This window comes from Thunnus thynnus, chromosome 20, assembly GCF_963924715.1.
Source record: "Thunnus thynnus chromosome 20, fThuThy2.1, whole genome shotgun sequence".
NCBI classification, from domain to species: domain Eukaryota; kingdom Metazoa; phylum Chordata; class Actinopteri; order Scombriformes; family Scombridae; genus Thunnus; species Thunnus thynnus.
Genome location: NC_089536.1, coordinates 174,445 through 197,884, shown reverse-complemented (window position 1 = coordinate 197,884; position 23,440 = coordinate 174,445). Strand labels below are relative to the sequence as shown.

At 42.6% G+C, this 23,440-nt stretch overlaps 1 protein-coding gene and 1 long non-coding RNA gene across 4 annotated transcripts in view; both read right to left on the bottom strand.

Moving 5' to 3' along the window:
• The window catches only part of stambpl1 (STAM binding protein-like 1), a 25,927-nt gene extending 3,614 nt beyond the window's left edge, over positions 1-22,313 (bottom strand). For 2 of the 3 annotated variants that reach the window (XR_010925029.1, XM_067577330.1), the window contains exons 1-11: positions 22,054-22,313; positions 17,172-17,291; positions 13,121-13,338; positions 11,897-11,972; positions 8,176-8,271; positions 7,077-7,292; positions 6,420-6,570; positions 5,868-5,992; positions 1,799-1,936; positions 244-356; positions 15-114 (exon numbers count right to left, since the gene is read on the bottom strand). Coding sequence is in view for 2 of the 3 variants with exons in the window: in XM_067577330.1 (XP_067433431.1) it covers positions 15-114; positions 244-356; positions 1,799-1,936; positions 5,868-5,992; positions 6,420-6,570; positions 7,077-7,292; positions 8,176-8,271; positions 11,897-11,972; positions 13,121-13,338; positions 17,172-17,201 (1,263 nt within the window). In the remaining variant the exon portion in view is untranslated. The remainder of the gene's footprint in view (positions 1-14; positions 115-243; positions 357-1,798; positions 1,937-5,867; positions 5,993-6,419; positions 6,571-7,076; positions 7,293-8,175; positions 8,272-11,896; positions 11,973-13,120; positions 13,339-17,171; positions 17,292-22,053) is intronic. The other variant, XM_067577331.1, reaches the window with a different exon arrangement.
• The window catches only part of LOC137172752 (uncharacterized), a 57,930-nt gene that overhangs the window by 7,018 nt on the left and 27,472 nt on the right, over positions 1-23,440 (bottom strand). The window lies entirely within an intron of this gene.

Here is a 23,440-nt window from a genome sequence, read left to right as displayed (position 1 = left end):
GAAGAAGTTCTCACAGTGAAGAGAGGAGGCTCCTTGGAGTGAGGATGGAAACCTTTCAGCCTGCAGCCAGAAACCTCCGACATCCCCGGACCGCTCAGCCTGAACACCCCCGTACTGTTGGAGGGGGGGGGGGGGGGTTAGTTATGTTCTTCATCTGCTGTCAACATCTTAGTTTGTCCTACAGAATGTTCTGGTGAAAGGCCTGATGGGAAATGTAGTGTGTACGTGGCGTTTGGGACTCACTCGTTGTGTTTGGGAGCGCAGACGATGGCGACGGCCTCCGGCAGCATCAGCTGATAGGAGCAGTGAGTGTGGAGGTCGACGCTGGAGAGGAAGGCCGTCTGAGTGGGATGAGTCTGAACACAAACGCAGAGGTCAGAGGTCACCGTGATTCTGACAGCGGGCTGCTGAGGATACTCTGCTGTGATTGGTCACATCCACACATGACAGCGTCTGCTCACGTCGCGACCCCACAGGGTTCACCGTGTTGCGTCTGGTTTATATCACATTATGAGGCATCATCTTCATCATAATCATTTAAAGGATCTTCATCAGAAACGTTTATACACTTATTGATTTATTTTCCACCAAAACCAGTTTCTGAATAAAAGTGGTGACAAACAGACCTGCAGCACCTGGTTTATATTTATATTTGTTGTTATTAGTCACAGTGAGTCACATCATCATCATCATCATCATCATCAGCAGCAGCAGCAGCATTTGGGACATGAAATAGAAGTTCCTCAATAACAAACCTGCTGATTCAGTTTCTTTACATTTGTGAGACAACGTCTCTGACTGACATCAACCGTCAGACCTTCACACGTGTTCCAGCGAGACAACAAGTGTCAGAACTTGACACAGCCGGGTTTTCAGCTGTCGACACTCACCTCGTAAAGGATGACAGCAACATTACAGAAACACTGCTGCAGAGTGAGACCTCTGTCTGCCTAATCCCATCTTTGTCTCTCCACTCATCTGTTACTCCACCACAGGCACTGTTGCCATGGTGATATCTGATCATGCAAATGAGCTATGGCTGTGATTGGTGTGTCTCACCCTGTGATGAATGCACATCTTTAAGTGAGATTTGAGTGAAGTGACCCTTTAAGGTCACAATTAGCTTCAGATTAACGTTAATGAAGGACTCAAGGTCCACTTACTCGCTTACTCAAAGCTTTTGAACGGAGTTTGCTCAGCGGTCACTGAAGTGCAGAGGACTTATCGGTATGCAGATCCACCACAGCTCAGCAAACTCCATGTGTTGATGAAAGTCATGTGATACTGTCAAAAGCTCCAACACAAGCAAGTAAGTGGACCTTGACAGGAAATTTGTTCTGTCAACTGCTGTTTCCAAGCTGAAGAATCAAGTAGCCTTCAGCGTGCGTTTAGCATGTGTGTAGTGTGCATTTAGCGTGCGTATAGCATGTATAGCATGTGTGTAGCGTGTGCGTAGCATGTGTGTAGCGTGTGTTTAGCATGTGTGTAGCATGCATGTGGTGTGCCTTTAGCATGTGTGTAGTGTGCGTAGTATGTGTGTAGCGTGCGTTTAATGTGTGTGTAATGTGTGTAGTGTGTGTGTAGCGTGTGTAGCGTGTGTTTAGCATGTGCGTAGCATACATGAGGTGTGCATTTAGCGTGTGTATAGCATGTGTAGCGTGTGCGTAGCATGTGTGCAGTGTGCATTTAGTGTGTAGCATGCATTTAGCATGTGTGTAGCGTGTGTGTAGTGTGTGCGTAGCATGTGTGTAGCATGCATTTAGCATGTGTGTAGCGTGTGTGTAGCGTGTAGTCTTACATGGATCCAGCCCAGCGTCAGCAGGTTCTGCTGGTCCTGGAAGCTGAACAGTTCCTCCACGTTCTCCATGTCGCAGAAATCTGGACCGGCCGACTGTTTGGGGATCACGACGTGAGTCAGCACAAACTCATTGTGTTGCTGAGGGCGAGAGACATTCACACAGACAGGAGAGAGAGAGTTAGCGAGTCATACACGTCTCTGATTGTTTTCATTCATATACATGTTGATGTGAACATACAAGCAGCCAAAAGTCCACAGAGGCATAAAAACATGAGAGCAGCTGGGATGAGACCACATCAGTCCGGTCTTGGCTGGACCACACTGGTCCCTGTGTCTTCCAGATCCATTTTAAAGTCCTCTTACTTGTTCATAAAGTTGTCGCCCGTGTTGGAGCGGAGCTTCATCACAGACGCTCTCAGATCTACTGCAGGTTCACTAGATCATCATAATCCTACAAACAGAAACCTGGAGGAGCAGCTTTCTTCAGTTCTGATCTCTAATTATGGAACAGCTGAAGACCTTTCTACAGCACCACATCCACCATCTTTAAGACACTTTATTCCTTTTTAAAGTATTTTTATTCTTTTTCATGATTGATTCTCTTTTACTGAAGAATTTCTGCTGTTTCCTTCTTTTCCTCTTTTAATGAAATGAACTGTTTTAATGTTCTGAATGTTTTTTATCTCTTTAATATGAAGCACTTTGAGCTGCTTTTTGTATGAAAGGTGCTACACAAGTAAAGTTATTATTATTATTATTATTATTATTATTATTATATATCAGGTTTTACAGCTGTTTCTATTGGTTTGAATATAAGAATACGTCTGAAATAAGTGACGTCGTCTTATATTCAGGTCGAGACTTTTAAATGTCGACATACATTCACAACAACAGATGGTGCTAAAGATGTGTAAAACGAGCGCTCCCCTCCTGCCGCCATCTCTCACCACTACTCCACAACAACCAACTGGTGTTACGGTGCAATAAAAGTTCTGCGAGTAAAAAGTAAAAAAAAGTAAAATGAGTCTTGAAAGAGGAGATCTTCATATATTCAGATCAATATGGTTCAATAGTTATTGATTTATTGATTCAAACAGTGAGTTTGTTTATTTCTACTGAGAGAACATGAATATACATCACTATATTCACTGTATTCACTATATTCACTGTATTCACTGTATTCACTATATTCACTGTATCCACTATATTCACTGTATTCACTATATTCACTGTATTCACTATATTCACTGTATTAGCTATATTCACTATATTCACTGTATTCACTATATTCACTGTATCCACTATATTCACGGTATTCACTATATTCACTGTATTCACTATATTCACTATATTCACTGTATTCACCATATTCACTGTATTCATTATATTCACTATATTCACTGTATTCACTATATTCACTGTATTCACCATATTCACTATATTCACTGTATTCACTGTATTCATTATATTCACTATATTCACTGTATTCGCTATATTCACTGTATTCACTATATTCACTGTATTCATTGTATTCACTATATTCACTATAGTCGCTGTATTCACTATATTCATTGTATTCACTATATTCACTATAGTCACTGTATTCACTATATTCATTGTATTCACTATATTCACTGTATTCATTGTATTCACTATTTTCACTGTATTCACTATTTTCACTGTATTCACCATATTCATTGTATTCATTATATTCACTATATTCACTGTATTTATTATATTCACTGTATTCATTATATTCACTGTATTCACCATATTCATTGTTATTACTTCATCTGCACTGATAAAAACTCTGAGTAAACAGTCAGTAAACAGCCAGTAAACAGCCAGTGAACAGTCAGTAAACAGCCAGTGAACAGCCAGTGAACAGCCAGTAAACAGTCAGTGAACAGCCAGTGAACAGCCAGTAAACAGCCAGTGAACAGCCAGTGAACAGTCAGTGAACAGCCAGTGAACAGCCAGTAAACAGCCAGTGAACAGCCAGTGAACAGTCAGTGAACAGTCAGTAAACAGTCAGTGAACAGCCAGTGAACAGTCAGTGAACAGTCAGTGAACAGTCAGTAAACAGCCAGTAAACAGCCAGTGAACAGTCAGTGAACAGCCAGTGAACAGCCAGTAAACAGCCAGTAAACAGTCAGTAAACAGCCAGTGAACAGTCAGTGAACAGTCAGTGAACAGCCAGTAAACAGCCAGTGAACAGTCAGTGAACAGTCAGTGAACAGTCAGTAAACAGCCAGTGAACAGCCAGTGAACAGTCAGTAAACAGCCAGTAAACAGCCAGTAAACAGTCAGTGAACAGTCAGTGAACAGCAAGTAAACAGTCAGTAAACAGCCAGTGAACAGCCAGTGAACAGTCAGTGAACAGTCAGTGAACAGCCAGTAAACAGTCAGTGAACAGTGAACAGTCAGTAAACAGCCAGTGAACAGTCAGTAAACAGTCAGTGAACAGTCAGTGAACAGTCAGTGAACAGTGAACAGTCAGTAAACAGCCAGTGAACAGTCAGTGAACAGTCAGTGAACAGCCAGTAAACAGCCAGTGAACAGTCAGTAAACAGTCAGTGAACAGTCAGTGAACAGCCAGTAAACAGTGAACAGTCAGTAAACAGTCAGTGAACAGTCAGTAAACAGTCAGTGAACAGTCAGTGAACAGTCAGTAAACAGCCAGTGAACAGCCAGTGAACAGGCAGTGAACAGTCAGTAAACAGCCAGTAAACAGCCAGTAAACAGCCAGTGAACAGCCAGTGAACAGTCAGTGAACAGTCAGTGAACAGCCAGTAAACAGCCAGTGAACAGTCAGTGAACAGTCAGTGAACAGCCAGTAAACAGTGAACAGCCAGTAAACAGTCAGTGAACAGTCAGTAAACAGTCAGTGAACAGCCAGTAAACAGTCAGTAAACAGTCAGTAAACAGCCAGTGAACAGTCAGTAAACAGCCAGTGAACAGTCAGTGAACAGTCAGTAAACAGCCAGTGAACAGTCAGTAAACAGTCAGTAAACAGTCAGTGAACAGTCAGTGAACAGCCAGTAAACAGTGAACAGTCAGTAAACAGCCAGTGAACAGCCAGTGAACAGCCAGTAAACAGTCAGTAAACAATCAGTGAACAGTCAGTAAACAGCCAGTGAACAGTCAGTGAACAGTCAGTGAACAGCCAGTAAACAGCCAGTGAACAGTCAGTAAACAGTCAGTGAACAGTCAGTGAACAGCCAGTAAACAGTGAACAGTCAGTAAACAGTCAGTGAACAGTCAGTAAACAGTCAGTGAACAGTCAGTGAACAGTCAGTAAACAGCCAGTGAACAGCCAGTGAACAGTCAGTGAACAGTCAGTAAACAGCCAGTAAACAGCCAGTAAACAGCCAGTGAACAGCCAGTGAACAGTCAGTGAACAGCCAGTAAACAGCCAGTAAACAGCCAGTGAACAGTCAGTGAACAGTCAGTGAACAGCCAGTAAACAGTGAACAGCCAGTAAACAGTCAGTGAACAGTCAGTAAACAGTCAGTGAACAGTCAGTAAACAGTCAGTGAACAGCCAGTAAACAGTCAGTAAACAGTCAGTAAACAGCCAGTGAACAGTCAGTAAACAGCCAGTGAACAGTCAGTGAACAGTCAGTAAACAGCCAGTGAACAGTCAGTAAACAGTCAGTAAACAGTCAGTGAACAGTCAGTGAACAGCCAGTAAACAGTGAACAGTCAGTAAACAGCCAGTGAACAGCCAGTAAACAGTCAGTAAACAATCAGTAAACAGCCAGTGAACAGTCAGTAAACAGCCAGTGAACAGTCAGTGAACAGTCAGTAAACAGCCAGTGAACAGCCAGTGAACAGTCAGTGAACAGTCAGTGAACAGCCAGTGAACAGCCAGTGAACAGTCAGTAAACAGTCAGTGAACAGTCAGTAAACAGCCAGTGAACAGCCAGTGAACAGCCAGTGAACAGTCAGTGAACAGCCAGTAAACAGTGAACAGTCAGTAAACAGTCAGTGAACAGTCAGTAAACAGTCAGTGAACAGTCAGTGAACAGCCAGTGAACAGTCAGTGAACAGTCAGTAAACAGTCTCACCAGCCGTCCACAGAGGACTCCGCAGGTTTCTATTCCTCTGGCTGTGTTGGAGTCGGCCAGCAGGAGGAAACGATACGTCAGATCTCTGGGAATCACCACCCGCCTCAGACCCTCCACCCTCTGAGCTGCACGCACAGGTGGACACAACAAACACACACAGAGACATTAACAATAATAACAATAATAATAACCTTTATTTGCACAGCAGAGTTTAATGACCCAAACAGTCGAAGGATGTTATTAAATATCAAACACTATCAGGTGGATCTTTACAGACGTCACACTGCTGCTGGTCCTGATTTTACAGATATATAAAGTTATAACACTTTACTTTAAATCCAATATTTATCATTAATAATCGTTATATTAACTGTATCTGTTTAAACAGATCATGAATGAAAGTAAACCACAGCTGTAATCATAGGAGAAGTTAGAATAAATAGTGAACATTAATGATAATGTCCTGATATCTGATTATAAACAAGTGGAAGACTGAGGACAGAGCCTCGAGGTACTCCATGTGTACTCCATGTGTACTCAACGTGTACTCACTGTGTACTCCGGCCAGCGTGGCGGCCGGTTGGCTGATGGGAGGAGGCGGTCTGTTCCTGTTAGGATCCGCCCCCTGGGATCGTACTATGTCTCTGATTGGCTGCTGAGACAGACAGGAGCCGTCTGTCACCTCAGGCACTTTGATCTCCGCCTGCAGGACAAACACGTTACTGCAACAAAACTACTAATACTGATACTTCACAGTACCTGTACTACAAGTTTCACAGTACTGACTCTACTCAACACCAGAAGTACTAAGTGTAGTAGTAATATTAACTGTAGTGTAGTAGAAGTACTACTTGTACTAGTTTCAGTGTCATTAGTATCAGTAGTAATGGTGGTAACATTGGAGGAGACAGGAAGTCAACGTGCAGGTATCTTCTGTCCTCGTAAGAACAAGAATGTGATGTTTGAACTGGTGCACGTTGATCACTTTTGTTTAACAATCCGACCGTGACTGGCCAACAGAGACGTGTCGGATTTTAAGCACAAATTTATTTCACTTGCAATAAAAGGTTTTTTGACTGCAGTGTTGATAGTTGTTCTGTTCGACTGCATAATAAAGACACAGAAGAACCTCCATATCGTAACAGTACTAGTATTACTACTAGTATTACTACTAGTATTACAGTACTGTCTGATGTCACATCTTGTCACCTTTTGCTCCGCCTCCTCTCCTCTCCTATTGGCCAGTTCCTGACGCCTCAGCTGGTCCTCAAAGTAGCGAAACTGTTCGGACTCGATCTGCATGCGCCGCAGGGCGGCGACACGCTGACGCTCCTCCTCCAACAGCAGGAACCGCCTCCTGTCCTCCTCCAATAGGGAGAGGCGCTGCAGCTGCTGGCCACACCCATCCACCACCACCGCCTGGCTCTGAGGAAAAACATGAGTCACATGATCAGGGCTCTGTCCAATGGCTGCGCTCGTTTCCCTCTCGCCACCACCTGGGACACAGTCTTGATCAAATCATGTGTTTTTTATTTTAAATGACTCTTTTATTGTACCAACAGTAACATAAGGAGTTTAGTTGTTGTCAACTCTCCACCGCTGTCTGTCTCTCCTCTGCTGCGCTGCACCCACGGAGGGCTATAAGCCCCGCCCACGCCAGACGGTGACTATGAATGACAGCAGAACGCAGTAGAGACTGTCTTCATTTCTGTTATTTATCACGTGTATAAATAACACATCACACTCGTTTCATTTCAGCTCAGTGTGAGTCTCCGCTGTCATTTTCATGGTCGCGCTGCTCTGTGGCTCGCTGTGGGCGGGGCTTAGCCCTCTGTGTGTCTGCTGCACAGAGACAGTGAAGCAGGTGGAGGACTCGAGGTGACCCCCCCCCCCCCCCCCACTCTGATCTGAATTATATGACTGGAAATAAGGAAAAGCATCAGAGTGGATCAGAGAGCAAATCTTTGAATATTCTCACCCTCCTGCGTGTGTCATCGGTACTCACCACGTACACGCCGTTCCACTGGACAGTACCCATCATGCACCTCCTCTGATCAGGTGTTCATAAAGATCTCATCAATATTTAGTAATCAATACCAATGTACCAATGTTCTTATTGAAGTGACACCAAAATCAGCCTGACAGAGCTCTGTGACACAAATACACCAACCTGTCATCTAATCTGATTAACAGGTAAACACACGCTGCCAATCAAAAGCAAGAAGCAATCTGATTGGATCACACACACACACACACACACACACACACACACACACACACAGACACACACACACACACTCACACACACCTGGGCTCTGAGGTAGTCGCTGTGTTCCCTGCTGTACTTCTCCTGAAGACGCTTTCTCAGCTCGTCTCTACGAGGAAACGCCACTTCCTGAAGTTTCTATACAGACAGACAGAGAGTACACACATTAATACTACAACAAATACCACTGATACTACCTTTACTGGTACTGATACTGCTAACAGATAGAGAGTACACACATTAATACTACAACAAATACCACTGATACTACCTTTACTGGTACTGATACTGCTAACAGACAGAGTACACACATTAATACTACAACAAATACCACTGATACTACCTTTACTGGTACTGATACTGCTAACAGATAGAGAGTACACACATTAATACTACAACAAATACCACTGATACTACCTTTACTGGTACTGATACTGCTAACAGACAGAGTACACACATTAATACTACAACAAATACCACTGATACTACCTTTACTGGTACTGATACTGCTAACAGACAGAGTACACACATTAATACTACAACAAATACCACTGATACTACCTTTACTGGTACTGATACTGCTAACAGATAGAGAGTACACACATTAATACTACAACAAATACCACTGATACTACCTTTACTGGTACTGATACTGCTAACAGATAGAGAGTACACACATTAATACTACAACAAATACCACTGATACTACCTTTACTGGTACTGATACTGCTAACAGACAGAGTACACACATTAATACTACAACAAATACCACTGATACTACCTTTACTGGTACTGATACTGCTAACAGATAGAGAGTACACACATTAATACTACAACAAATACCACTGATACTACCTTTACTGGTACTGATACTGCTAACAGACAGAGTACACACATTAATACTACAACAAATACCACTGATACTACCTTTACTGGTTCTGATACTGCTAACAGACAGAGTACACACATTAATACTACAACAAATACCACTGATACTACCTTTACTGGTACCGATACTGCTAACAGACAGAGTACACACATTAATACTACAACAAATACCACTGATACTACCTTTACTGGTACTGATACTGCTAACAGACAGAGTACACACATTAATACTACAACAAATACCACTGATACTACCTTTACTGGTTCTGATACTGCTAACAGACAGAGTACACACATTAATACTACAACAAATACCACTGATACTACCTTTACTGGTACTGATACTGCTAACAGACAGAGTACACACATTAATACTACAACAAATACCACTGATACTACCTTTACTGGTTCTGATACTGCTAACAGACAGAGTACACACATTAATACTACAACAAATACCACTGATACTACCTTTACTGGTTCTGATACTGCTAACAGACAGAGAGTACACACATTAATACTACAACAAATACCACTGATACTACCTTTACTGGTTCTGATACTGCTAACAGATAGAGAGTACACACATTAATACTACAACAAATACCACTGATACTACCTTTACTGGTACTGATACTGCTAACAGACAGAGTACACACATTAATACTACAACAAATACCACTGATACTACCTTTACTGGTTCTGATACTGCTAACAGACAGAGTACACACATTAATACTACAACAAATACCACTGATACTACCTTTACTGGTTCTGATACTGCTAACAGACAGTTGATCTTAATCTACAGTCGTTCTTCTCGTTAAAATCCTTTGAATTAAAACTGCAGAATCTGTGAATCTGTGAGTAAAGTTTTGCTGTTGGACACCAGATGTTTCTTCCTTCACTGAGAAGTTCATCCTCAGTGTTTGTGAACTGGAGGCTTCGAGCTTCTGCATCACACTTGTATAAGCTGAATACTGGACTGTGATTGGCTCAGAACTAGTTGTGATGTCATAAATCCTCAAACTGAGATTTAAACTGAACTCAGAGACTTTCCTCCTTCAGCAGATGAAGGAAAACAAACTACACAGAGAAGTTCAGACGTTCATGTGAAATAACAAACATGTTTAAAGTTGAAGCTTTAACCAGACGTTCAGTTTCTGACTGTACTTTGACCTCAGCAGACTGCGGCTCTTCCTGTTATTTCCCATCTAACTGGATCTTTCGATTGACTTCAGCCCTGTTCACATGGGACCAGTATTACCTGGGCACCAGTATTACCTGGGCACCAGTATTACCTGGGGACCAGTATTACCTGGGGACCAGTATTACCTGGGGAACAGTATTGCCTGGGGAACAGTATTGCCTGGGGACCAGTATTGCCTGGGGACCAGTATTACCTGGGGACCAGTATTACCTGGGCACCAGTATTACCTAGGGACCAGTATTACCTGGGGACCAGTATTACCTGGGGACCAGTATTACCTGGGGAACAGTATTGCCTGGGGACCAGTATTACCTGGGGACCAGTATTACCTGGGCACCAGTATTACCTAGGGACCAGTATTACCTGGGCACCAGTACTACCTGGGCACCAGTATTACCTGGGGACCAGTATTACCTGGGAACAGTATTGCCTGGGGACCAGTATTACCTGGGGACCAGTACTACCTGGGCACCAGTATTACCTGGGGACCAGTATTACCTGGGGAACAGTATTGCCTGGGGACCAGTATTACCTGGGGACCAGTATTACCTGGGCACCAGTATTACCTAGGGACCAGTATTACCTGGGGACCAGTAATACCTGGGCACCAGTATTACCTAGGGACCAGTATTACCTGGGCACCAGTACTACCTGGGCACCAGTATTACCTGGGGACCAGTATTACCTGGGGAACAGTATTGCCTGGGGACCAGTATTACCTGGGGACCAGTATTACCTAGGGACCAGTATTACCTAGGCACCAGTACTACCTGGGCACCAGTATTACCTGGGGACCAGTATTACCTGGGGAACAGTATTGCCTGGGCACCAGTATTACCTGGGCACCAGTATTACCTGGGGACCAGTATTACCTGGGCACCAGTATTACCTAGGGACCAGTAATACCTGGGCACCAGTATTACCTGGGGACCAGTATTACCTAGGGACCAGTATTACTTGGGGAACAGTATTACCTGGGGACCAGTATTACCTGGGGACCAGTATTACCTAGGGACCAGTATTACCTGGGCACCAGTATTACCTAGGGACCAGTATTACCTGGGGAACAGTATTATCTGGGGAACAGTATTACCTAGGGACCAGTATTACCTGGGGACCAATATTACCTGGGGACCAGTATTACCTGGGGACCAGTATTACTTGGGGACCAGTATTACCTGGGGACCAGTATTACCTAGGGACCAGTATTACCTAGGGACCAGTATTACCTGGGGACCAGTATTACCTGGGCACCAGTATTACCTAGGGACCAGTATTACCTGGGGACCAGTATTACCTGGGGACCAGTATTACCTAGGGACCAGTAATACCTGTAATACCTGTAATACCTTTGTTTTTTTCTGCATCCAGTGCTGGTTTCTCATCTTGGCAGCCATTGCTCTGATCATTCAGGATGTGGTTGCAGAGAAAAACAGTGTAGAGGAAGTGATGTCATGCAGAGCCTTGACCTTTTCAATCATATCCGAGGGGACAACGTCTGTCCCCTCGGATATGATTCGATACGAGTCTGAGGATTTCTAAACGCTCGCTAGTCGCTAACAAACCTCCGCTCCTCACATTTTGTCCTCAGTGTCTGATGACTGTGAGTCGACTCTTAATACCTGTCAGACCCAGCTATTGATAACTAATAATCAATATGGTCACCTTCATGATGAGCTGTTTCTCTGGAACGCTGCACTGCTGGTAGTCTCTGTGAGCCGGCAGCTTCTCTACGAACAGCCTGGAGAACAAACAACCACAGACAAGAAGTAAAGGATGCAGTGAGTGATGTCACTCAGGTGTTACTGTGACGTCACTCAGGTGTTACTGTGATGTCATTCAGGTGTTACTGTGACGTCACTCAGGTGTTACTGTGATGTCATTCAGGTGTTACTGTGACGTCACTCAGGTGTTACTGTGAAGTCATTCAGGTGTTACTGTGACATCACTCAGGTGTTACTGTGATGTCATTCAGGTGTTACTGTGATGTCATTCAAGTGTTACTGTGATGTCATTCAGGTGTTACTGTGACATCACTCAGGTGTTACTGTGATGTCATTCAGGTGTTATTGTGACATCACTCAGGTGTTACTGCGATGTCATTCAAGTGTTACTGTGATGTCATTCAAGTGTTACTGTGATGTCATTCAAGTGTTACTGTGACGTCACTCAGGTGTTACTGTGACATGACTCAGGTGTTACTGTGATGTCATTCAGGTGTTACTGTGACGTCATTCAGGTGTTGCTGTGACATGACTCAGGTGTTACTGTGATGTCATTCAGGTGTTACTGTGATGTCACTCAGGTGTTACTGTGATGTCATTCAGGTGTTACTGTGATGTCACTCAGGTGTTACTGTGATGTCATTCAAGTGTTACTGTGATGTCATTCAAGTGTTACTGTGACGTCACTCAGGTGTTACTGTGACATGACTCAGGTGTTACTGTGATGTCATTCAGGTGTTACTGTGACGTCATTCAGGTGTTGCTGTGACACTACTCAGGTGTTACTGTGATGTCATTCAGGTGTTACTGTGATGTCACTCAGGTGTTACTGTGATGTCATTCAGGTGTTACTGTGATGTCACTCAGGTGTTACTGTGATGTCATTCAAGTGTTACTGTGATGTCATTCAAGTGTTACTGTGACATCACTCAGGTGTTACTGTGACATGACTCAGGTGTTACTGTGATGTCTTTCAGGTGTTACTGTGATGTCATTCAGGTGTTGCTGTGACATGACTCAGGTGTTACTGTGATGTCATTCAGGTGTTACTGTGATGTCATTCAGGTGTTGCTGTGACATGACTCAGGTGTTACTGTGATGTCATTCAGGTGTTACTGTGATGTCACTCAGGTGTTACTGTGATGTCAGGTGTGGTGTGTCTCACGTGATGAACTTGGTGTAGAGGACATAGGCGTTCTCCAGACTGCCCTCCTCCAGGTAAACCGCCGCCATGCGCTCCATCTCCACGCCGGACCGGAAGTATCGGCGCGGTTCGATGTCCTCATTGATCTCCACGCTGCATCCCATCTTCCCCAGCGCCCGCACGCGCTCCGCTGCTGTCAGTGACACATCAGTGTAGTCTGGTTCTGCTGCCAGCTTCTTCTGCACAACAACACAGGAGCTGTGAGGTTAGAAACATTACGGTGGACCATGCAGGCTAAATGACTGACACCATCACCTGTTCACCTGCAGAAACACCTAATAACTCTGATTATTGATTATTAATTAGAGCTCAGGGTTTCTGCTCTCAGACCATCTCAGGACTAAACATCAGGATATCCTCACCTCTGTTTTTTCTTTATTTAAGTCAAACTACTTGATGTATTACACACAACTTCTGGAGGACTTTTAGCAGGTCTTCCTCCTCCCTGCATTACTATCTGGACCCTTCCTATGAAGATGAACGAGCAATAACACATCCAGAGTGTCCAGATACAGAAAATGAGCAGTTAGATAAACATCTGACAGCTGAGCTGAACAGTGTTTTGAAGCAGGAAACTCAGATTTCCCATCCCTGCTGTGAGCCTGAATGCAGCGTTTGTTTGACTGCTCATTTACATCTTCAGATCCGCGACGTCTAACTGTCAGAGTCTTCAGAGGAGGATAAACAGTCCTCTGTTCACTGTTTTCTATTCAGGAGATGCAGCAGAAACAGAAAAGACCGACGGCGCTTCTGCTCTGAGGAAATGAAACGATGGATGCAGCAACCGAAGAAGATTAAAAAAAAGAATCAGTGGCATGAACAAAGAAGGAGAGCAGGAGGATGAAGCATGCAAAGAAATGAGAGAAGAAGAAAATGGAGGAAAGATGAAGAACATGAAGAAAATGACTCAATCAGACAGGTTGACTGGAGAAACTCACTTCGCAGCAGGGCAGCAGTTCTCAACTAGTGGGTCGTGGTCCCAAAGTGGACCGCAGGTTCATTCAGAGCCGGTCGTGAGCGACAACACGCAGCATTACAGCCACCTATCCAGGCCATGTGGGTCATGTGACCCTCGACCTGCAGGCTGAGAGTACGACCCACAGCACGACCTAGAGTACGACCTAGAGTACGACCCACAGCACGACCGAGAGTACGACCCACAGCACGACAGAGAGCACGACCTACAGTACGACCCACAGCACGACCCACAGTAGGACCTACAGTACGATCTACAGTACGATCTACGGTACAATCTACAGTACGATCTACGGTACACTCCACAGTACAATCTACGGTACGATCCACAGTACGATCTACGGTACAACCCACAGTACGATCTACGGTACGACCCAGAGTATGACCCACAGTACGATCTACAGTACAACCCACAGTACGATCTACGGTACGACCCACCGTACGATCTACAGTACGACCCACAGTACGATCTACGGTACAACCCACAGTACGATCTACGGTACAATCCACAGTACGATCCACAGTACAACCCACAGTACGATCTACGGTACGACCCACAGTACGATCTACAGTACAACCCACAGTACGATCTACGGTACGACCCACAGTATGATCTACGGTACAATCTACAGTACAACCCACAGTACGATCTACAGTACAACCCACAGTACGATCTACGGTACAATCCACAGTACGATCTACAGTACAACCCACAGTACGATCCACAGTACAACCCACAGTACGATCTACGGTACGACCCAGAGTATGACCCACAGTACGATCTACAGTACGATCCACAGTACAACCCACAGTACGATCTACGGTACGACCCACAGTACGATCTACAGTACAACCCACAGTACGATCTACGGTACAACCCACAGTATGATCTACGGTACAATCTACAGTACAACCCACAGTACGATCTACGGTACAACCCACAGTACGATCTACGGTACAACCCACAGTATGATCTACGGTACAACCCACAGTACGATCTACAGTACAACCCACAGTACGATCTACGGTACGACCCACAGTACGATCTACGGTACGACCCACAGTATGATCTACAGCACGACCCACAGTATGATCTACAGCACGACCCACAGTATGATCTACAGTACGACCCAGAGTACGACCCACAGTAGGATCTACAGTATGACCTACAGTATGACCTACAGTATGACCTACAGTATGACCCACAGTATGATCTACAGTATGATCTACAGTATGACCTACAGTATGACCTACAGTATGATCTACAGTATGATCTACAGTATGACCTACAGTATGATCTACAGTATGACCTACAGTATGATCTACAGTATGACCTACAGTACGATCTACAGTATGATCTACAGTACGATCTACAGTATGACCTACAGTATGATCTACAGTACGATCTACAGTATGACCCACAGTACGACCTACAGTATGACCTACAGTATGACCTACAGTATGACCTACAGTACGATCTACAGCACGATCTACAGTATGATCTACAGTACGATCTACAGCACGATCTACAGTATGACCTACAGTATGATCTACAGTATGACCTACAGTATGATCTACAGTATGACCTACAGTACGATCTACAGTATGATCTACAGTATGACCTACAGTATGATCTACAGTATGATCTACAGTATGACCTACAGTATGATCTACAGTATGATCTACAGTATGACCTACAGTATGACCTACAGTATGATCTACAGTATGACCTACAGTATGATCTACAGTATGATCTACAGTATGACCTACAGTATGACCTACAGTATGATCTACAGTATGATCTACAGTATGACCTACAGTATGATCTACAGTATGATCTACAGTATGATCTACAGTATGACCTACAGTATGACCTACAGTACGATCTACAGCACGATCTACAGTATGACCTACAGTATGATCTACAGTATGACCTACAGTATGACCTACAGTATGACCTACAGTACGATCTACAGCACGATCTACAGTATGACCTACAGTATGATCTACAGTATGACCTACAGTACGATCTACAGTATGACCTACAGTACGATCTACAGTATGACCTACAGTACGATCTACAGTATGATCTACAGTATGATCTACAGTATGACCTACAGTATGATCTACAGTATGACCTACAGTACGATCTACAGTATGATCTACAGTATGATCTACAGTATGACCTACAGTATGATCTACAGTATGACCTACAGTACGATCTACAGTATGATCTACAGTACGATCTACAGTATGACCTACAGTACGATCTACAGTATGACCCACAGTACGACCTACAGTATGACCTACAGTATGATCTACAGTATGATCTACAGTACGACCTACAGTATGACCTACAGTATGACCTACAGTATGACCTACAGTATGATCTACAGTATGACCTACAGTATGACCTACAGTATGATCTACAGTATGATCTACAGTATGACCTACAGTATGATCTACAGTATGATCTACAGTATGACCTACAGTATGATCTACAGTATGACCTACAGTATGATCTACAGTATGACCTACAGTATGACCTACAGTATGATCTACAGTACGATCTACAGTACGACCTACAGTATGATCTACAGTACGACCTACAGTATGACCTACAGTATGATCTACAGTATGACCTACAGTATGATCTACAGTATGACCTACAGTATGATCTACAGTATGACCTACAGTATGACCTACAGTATGACCTACAGTACGATCTACAGTATGATCTACAGTATGACCTACAGTATGATCTACAGTATGATCTACAGTATGACCTACAGTATGACCTACAGTATGATCTACAGTATGACCTACAGTATGATCTACAGTATGACCTACAGTATGACCTACAGTATGATCTACAGTATGACCTACAGTATGACCTACAGTATGACCTACAGTATGACCTACAGTATGACCCACAGTACGATCTACAGTGACTCAAAAAGTAGATATGGTGTGAAGTTACTGTTTCACACTCTCTCTCACACACACACACACACACACACACACACAGTACACTCACCAGTGTATGTAAACTGAAGCCTTGTTCCATGATGTGTGTGTGTGTGTGTGCGTGTGTGTGTGTGTGTCACTGCTCGGCCCACGCCCGGCTCGTCCATCTGCCACCTCCCATGATGCTTCACTGCAGGGGAGACACAAAAACAAGGACGTCAACAAGCAGACAGACCTCTTCTTCTTCTTCGTCTGTCAGATTTGTGCAGAACGTTCCTTTAATTCTGTTTGTTTATTAAAGTCCACTTCCTGTGTGAAGTAGCTTGCACGGTGGCTATGCTAACTGTCAACAAGCACCCCCCCCATCAGCCTTTAAATTGGGTCTGCAGTTACCACGACAACTGGTAACTAACGGTCAGGTGACTCATCCACTTTAACAACAGAGAAGAAGAGGAGACTCAGACAGACCTCCCACTCCTCACCGAGTTACTGAACCAAACAAAACACTGACTCACTCCATCATCAATACCATCTGCTACACCCGCTGGATCTGTCGCCACGGCAACGGCAGCATCTAAGGCCGCAGAGCAGAGAGGAGACAAAGTTCCATCAGAGTCTCGTCGGTGACGCTGTCGAACAAAAACAGGAAACAGCTGCGGGGTCTCAGTCGGACCTTCAGGGGCCCGAAGGCTCCTGGTTCACTGTGTGAGACTAAACTGAAACAGACTTCATGTTTCAGTCCTTTACATTATTGATGAATATTCTGATATCTGTTTGATGAATCGTTTTGGTCCATGAAATATCAAAGACGTCTTCAGATGTCGTGTCAGACCAGAACTCACAGATGTTCACTTCAAAATGCTAAAAACCGTCATGTTTTTAGCAATTAATCGATTATTAATCTCTGAAATAGTTGCAGATTAATTTTCTGTCAATCGACTGATCAATAAATGCACTGGTGGTTGGTCAGATGTGTTTTCTTGTGTGGCTGATTATTCACTGACTTTGGAAACATCGTCCATTTCTTTGATCAGTAACAGAGTGAGACCAGAGTTAGATGCTTGATGTCCAACACGTCCGTTAATATTCCAGAAGAAAGAACAAACACCGACATGTTTAAACAGCCAAATAAAAAACACCGACGCTGTGATCCAACAAACGTGTTTCAGTCAACAGAATCAACTCTGCACAACTAATATCCGAGCCGCCTCCCACCGGAGCGGCACGGGGAGGATTAAACCTCCTGCTGTTATTTAACGGTGGAGCTCCGGTTGATGTAACGTCACCGCGGGGAGAACAGCGTTAACCGCTGTGGACGGTTGCTGAAGTGTCACATCTGACCAAACACTGAATCTCTCTGAACAGTGGAGGCAAAACCAAACTATTATATATAATATATTATATATACTGATATATATATATATATATATATATATATATATATATATATATATATATATAAGTTTATATTTAAGTTGTCTTGGCAACATTTCTTATAGGTCTCACAATATCAAAATATAAACTATTACTGATTTTAGCTATCGGCATATTTCCCATCAGACATTTTGGTATTTTGATATTTTCATCTGCTGGACAACGACGCAGCAGAAAGACGCCACATAGCGGCGACGTTAAGCTGCTAACAGGAAGTAGAGAAACACCCAGCAACCAACAGCAGACTGAAACTACAACAAAGTCGCCTGTTGATGTTTCTACTGCTGAACATCTGACTGTTGACGCTGTGAGGAAGACTCTGCTCTGTCACTGACACTGTGAGGAAGACTCTGCTCTGTCTGTCACTGACGCTGTGAGGAAGACTCTGCTCTGTCACTGACGCTGTGAGGAAGACTCTGCTCTGTCTGTCACTGACGCTGTGAGGAAGACTCTGCTCTGTCTGTCACTGACGCTGTGAGGAAGACTCTGCTCTGTCTGTCACTGACGCTGTGAGGAAGACTCTGCTCTGTCACTGACGCTGTGAGGAAGACTCTGCTCTGTCTGTCACTGACGCTGTGAGGAAGACTCTGCTCTGTCTGTCACTGACGCTGTGAGGAAGACTCTGCTCTGTCACTGACGCTGTGAGGAAGACTCTGCTCTGTCTGTCACTGACGCTGTGAGGAAGACTCTGCTCTGTCACTGACACTGTGAGGAAGACTCTGCTCTGTCTGTCACTGACGCTGTGAGGAAGACTCTGCTCTGTCTGTCACTGACGCTGTGAGGAAGACTCTGCTCTGTCACTGACGCTGTGAGGAAGACTCTGCTCTGTCTGTCACTGACGCTGTGAGGAAGACTCTGCTCTGTCACTGACGCTGTGAGGAAGACTCTGCTCTGTCACTGACGCTGTGAGGAAGACTCTGCTCTGACTGTCACTGACGCTGTGAGGAAGACTCTGCTCTGACTGTCACTGCTCTGGATTTATAACAGAAGACGAAGAAGAGGATCATCATTGAGAAACAGAATGTAGCAGAATAATCGATTCAGTCGTTGCAGCTGAAAGAAACGATGTCAACCGTCCAGGAAGAAGGTGTGTTACTCAAACATCCTGCTCCACCACATTTACTCTGCTGCTGACCTTTGACCTCCTTCACTGTCTCTGACACACACACACACACACACACACACACACACACACACACACAATGTGAACAGTCAACAGGAAACACCAACCGTCTTCACCTCAAACTAACATTCAGTCATTAACTCTTTAACAGTCGTGTAAAATCTGCTTCTGTAGCAGAGACGTGGTTCACGTATGAAAAGTCACAGACCAGAAACTATTTATTCATTGAAATGACTGAAAATCACCGATATCATGATATAATATGACCTACTGTATATCATGATATGACCTACTGTATATCATGATATAATATGACCTACTGTATATCATGATATGACCTACTGTATATCATGATATAATATGACCTACTGTATATCATGATATAATATGACCTACTGTATATCATGATATAATATGACCTACTGTATATCATGATATGACCTACTGTATATCATGATATAATATGACCTACTGTATATCATGATATAATATGACCTACTGTATATCATGATATGACCTACTGTATATCATGATATAATATGACCTACTGTTTATCATGATATAATATGACCTACTGTATATCATGATATGACCTACTGTATATCATGATATAATATGACCTACTGTATATCATGATATAATATGACCTACTGTATATCATGATATGACCTACTGTATATCATGATATAATATGACCTACTGTATATCATGATATAATATGACCTACTGTATATCATGATATGTATCTTTATCTGGATATGATATGACCTACTGTAGGACTTTGGTGGTTTTTAAGGAATTGATATCCTTCAACAGCGCACACAACCAATTAAAACACCCTTAATATATTATAATTCCACATTAATGTGGAATGTGTAAATTCAGGGATGAATTAAGGGTTAATTACAGGTGTTTTCATGAGTAAATTAAGACTTAATTACAGGTGTTTTAATGGGTAAATTAAGGGTTAATTACAGGTGTTTTCATGAGTAAATTAAGACTTAATTACAGGTGTTTTCAGGGGTAAATTAAGGGTTAATTACAGGTGTTTTAATGGGTAAATTAAGGGTTAATTACAGGTGTTTTCAGGGGTAAATTAAGGGTTAATTACAGGTGTTTTCAGGGGTAAATTGAGGGTTAATTACAGGTGTTTTAATGGGTAAATTGAGGGTTAATTACAGGTGTTTTAATGGGTAAATTAAGGGTTAATTACAGGTGTTTTCAGGGGTAAATTAAGGGTTAATTACAGGTGTTTTCAGGGGTAAATTGAGGGTCAATTACAGGTGTTTTCAGGGATAAATTGAGGGTTAATTACAGGTGTTTTAATGGGTAAATTGAGGGTTAATTACAGGTGTTTTCAGGGGTAAATTGAGGGTTAATTACAGGTGTTTTCAGGGGTAAATTGAGGGTTAATTACAGGTGTTTTCAGGGGTAAATTAAGGGTTAATTACAGGTGTTTTAATGGGTAAATTGAGGGTTAATTACAGGTGTTTTAATGGGTAAATTGAGGGTTAATTACAGGTGTTTTCAGGGGTAAATTGAGGGTTAATTACAGGTGTTTTAATGGGTAAATTGAGGGTTAATTACAGGTGTTTTCAGGGGTAAATTAAGGGTTAATTACAGGTGTTTTCAGGGGTAAATTAAGGGTTAATTACAGGTGTTTTAATGGGTAAATTGAGGGTTAATTACAGGTGTTTTAATGGGTAAATTGAGGGTTAATTACAGGTGTTTTCAGGGGTAAATTGAGGGTTAATTACAGGTGTTTTTAGGGGTAAATTGAGGGTTAATTACAGGTGTTTTCAGGGGTAAATTGAGGGTTAATTACAGGTGTTTTAATGGGTAAATTGAGGGTTAATTACAGGTGTTTTCAGGGGTAAATTGAGGGTTAATTACAGGTGTTTTTAGGGGTAAATTGAGGGTTAATTACAGGTGTTTTTAGGGGTAAATTGAGGGTTAATTACAGGTGTTTTTAGGGGTAAATTGAGGGTTAATTACAGGTGTTTTCAGGGGTAAATTGAGGGTTAATTACAGGTGTTTTAATGGGTAAATTGAGGGTTAATCTTCAGGGGTTCTTGTTTCTGACTACAGATGGATTTAATTAAAAAATGCCTGATTAAATAAATACTACACATTTTTGTGATTCTTTTCTTTAAATCAATATGATCATAATAATAATAATAATAATAATAATAATAATAATAATAAATAATAAATAATAAATAATAAATAATAATAATAACATAGTGACGCGCCGGATGAGAGTGAAGCACAATAAACAGATTTAGTCAAACAGGAAATCAGATTGATTGATCAGATTGATTGATTAGTTCTGCTGGTTTGTGTGAACACAGAAGAAGACAGAGACAGAAGGCAGAAAGCTCTGGCTGTGATATACCTGTTTGTTGTCGGTTTTATGTCTGCATCCCCGCGGTCACACGTGGCGCTGGTAGGCGGAAATAACCCGGGCTCTCAGTACGTTCACACCGAGCCCGGCCTCCGGTTCCGGGACTCACGCGCAGCCGGTTAAAGGGTCTGAACGCCGAGGAAGCTGCTGGGAAAATGGCTGAAAGCTCCTGAAGCTTCAAACAGCGACTGATGGAGGAGCTCAAAGATCGTCTCGGCACGCAGATGACTCACCCACACCTTCCGGTTTGACAGGAGTGGGTGTTTTCTCTCTGCGCATGCGCCACACTGCTGCTGAAGAGGCGTTCAGATGCTTCACTCCGACACATTTTGTAGACACCAAACTGGGGAATGCTTTATTATTATTATTATTATTATTATTATTATTATTATTATTATTATTATTATTGTTGTTGTTGTTGTTGTTGTTGTTAGTAGTAGGAGGAGTATTAAAAACAGGATGAAAACCAAAGTTAAGCAAATGAATTTGTTTGTTTGTTTGTTTGTTTGTTTGTTTGTTTCAGGTTTAGTTATGAAGTTTAGGCTACATGTTGTTTGTAAAGTCATAATATGAAATTAATCTAACGGAACAAAATTGACAAATAAAAAACATCAAAGACAATAAAAAACAACATAAACAGAAAAAGTTTTGCTCCCAAACTAAATAAACTCGGTTTGTTTTTGTTTATATGTTTATGTTTATTAATGAACTGCGCTGTAAGGACTCGTTGCTATGACAACAGATCATCAACATGATAATCTGAATAACTCAGTTATCAATGAAACACAGAATACCTGCAGGACTGATGACGTCACAGCTGGTTCTGAGCCAATCAGGGTCCAGCAACTTAAACCGGAAGTGCTCAAACGCTGAGAATGAACTTTACAGAATATAAAGATATTATAAAATATTATAAATCTATAATAGACACAAACTATTTTATCTAGAGGGGATCACTGACTGTGTCTCCCTCTGCTGGACTCTCATCATCATCATCATCATCATCATCATCATCATCATCATCATCACACCGCTGAGGAAACATCACATTAACTGTATAAACTTCAGATCAGTTTGTCTTCATCCTGTCACGTTTTTAAATAAAGTTTTACAAGGTGTGTCTGCAGCTGTGACTCACTTCCTGTTGTGATCAGCTGGTATCGACTCATCTTCAGATGGTCCGACTGGTTTCTGACAGACAGGAAGTCAAAGGTCAAAGAAAACCAACAGTTTGAAAATAAACTCTGACTGAAGGAGCAGCTGTGTGTTTACACAGTTTATCAATAAATATAAACATGTACACACACAGTTTATCAATAAATATAAACATGTACACACACAGTTTATCAATAAATATAAACATGTACACACACAGTTT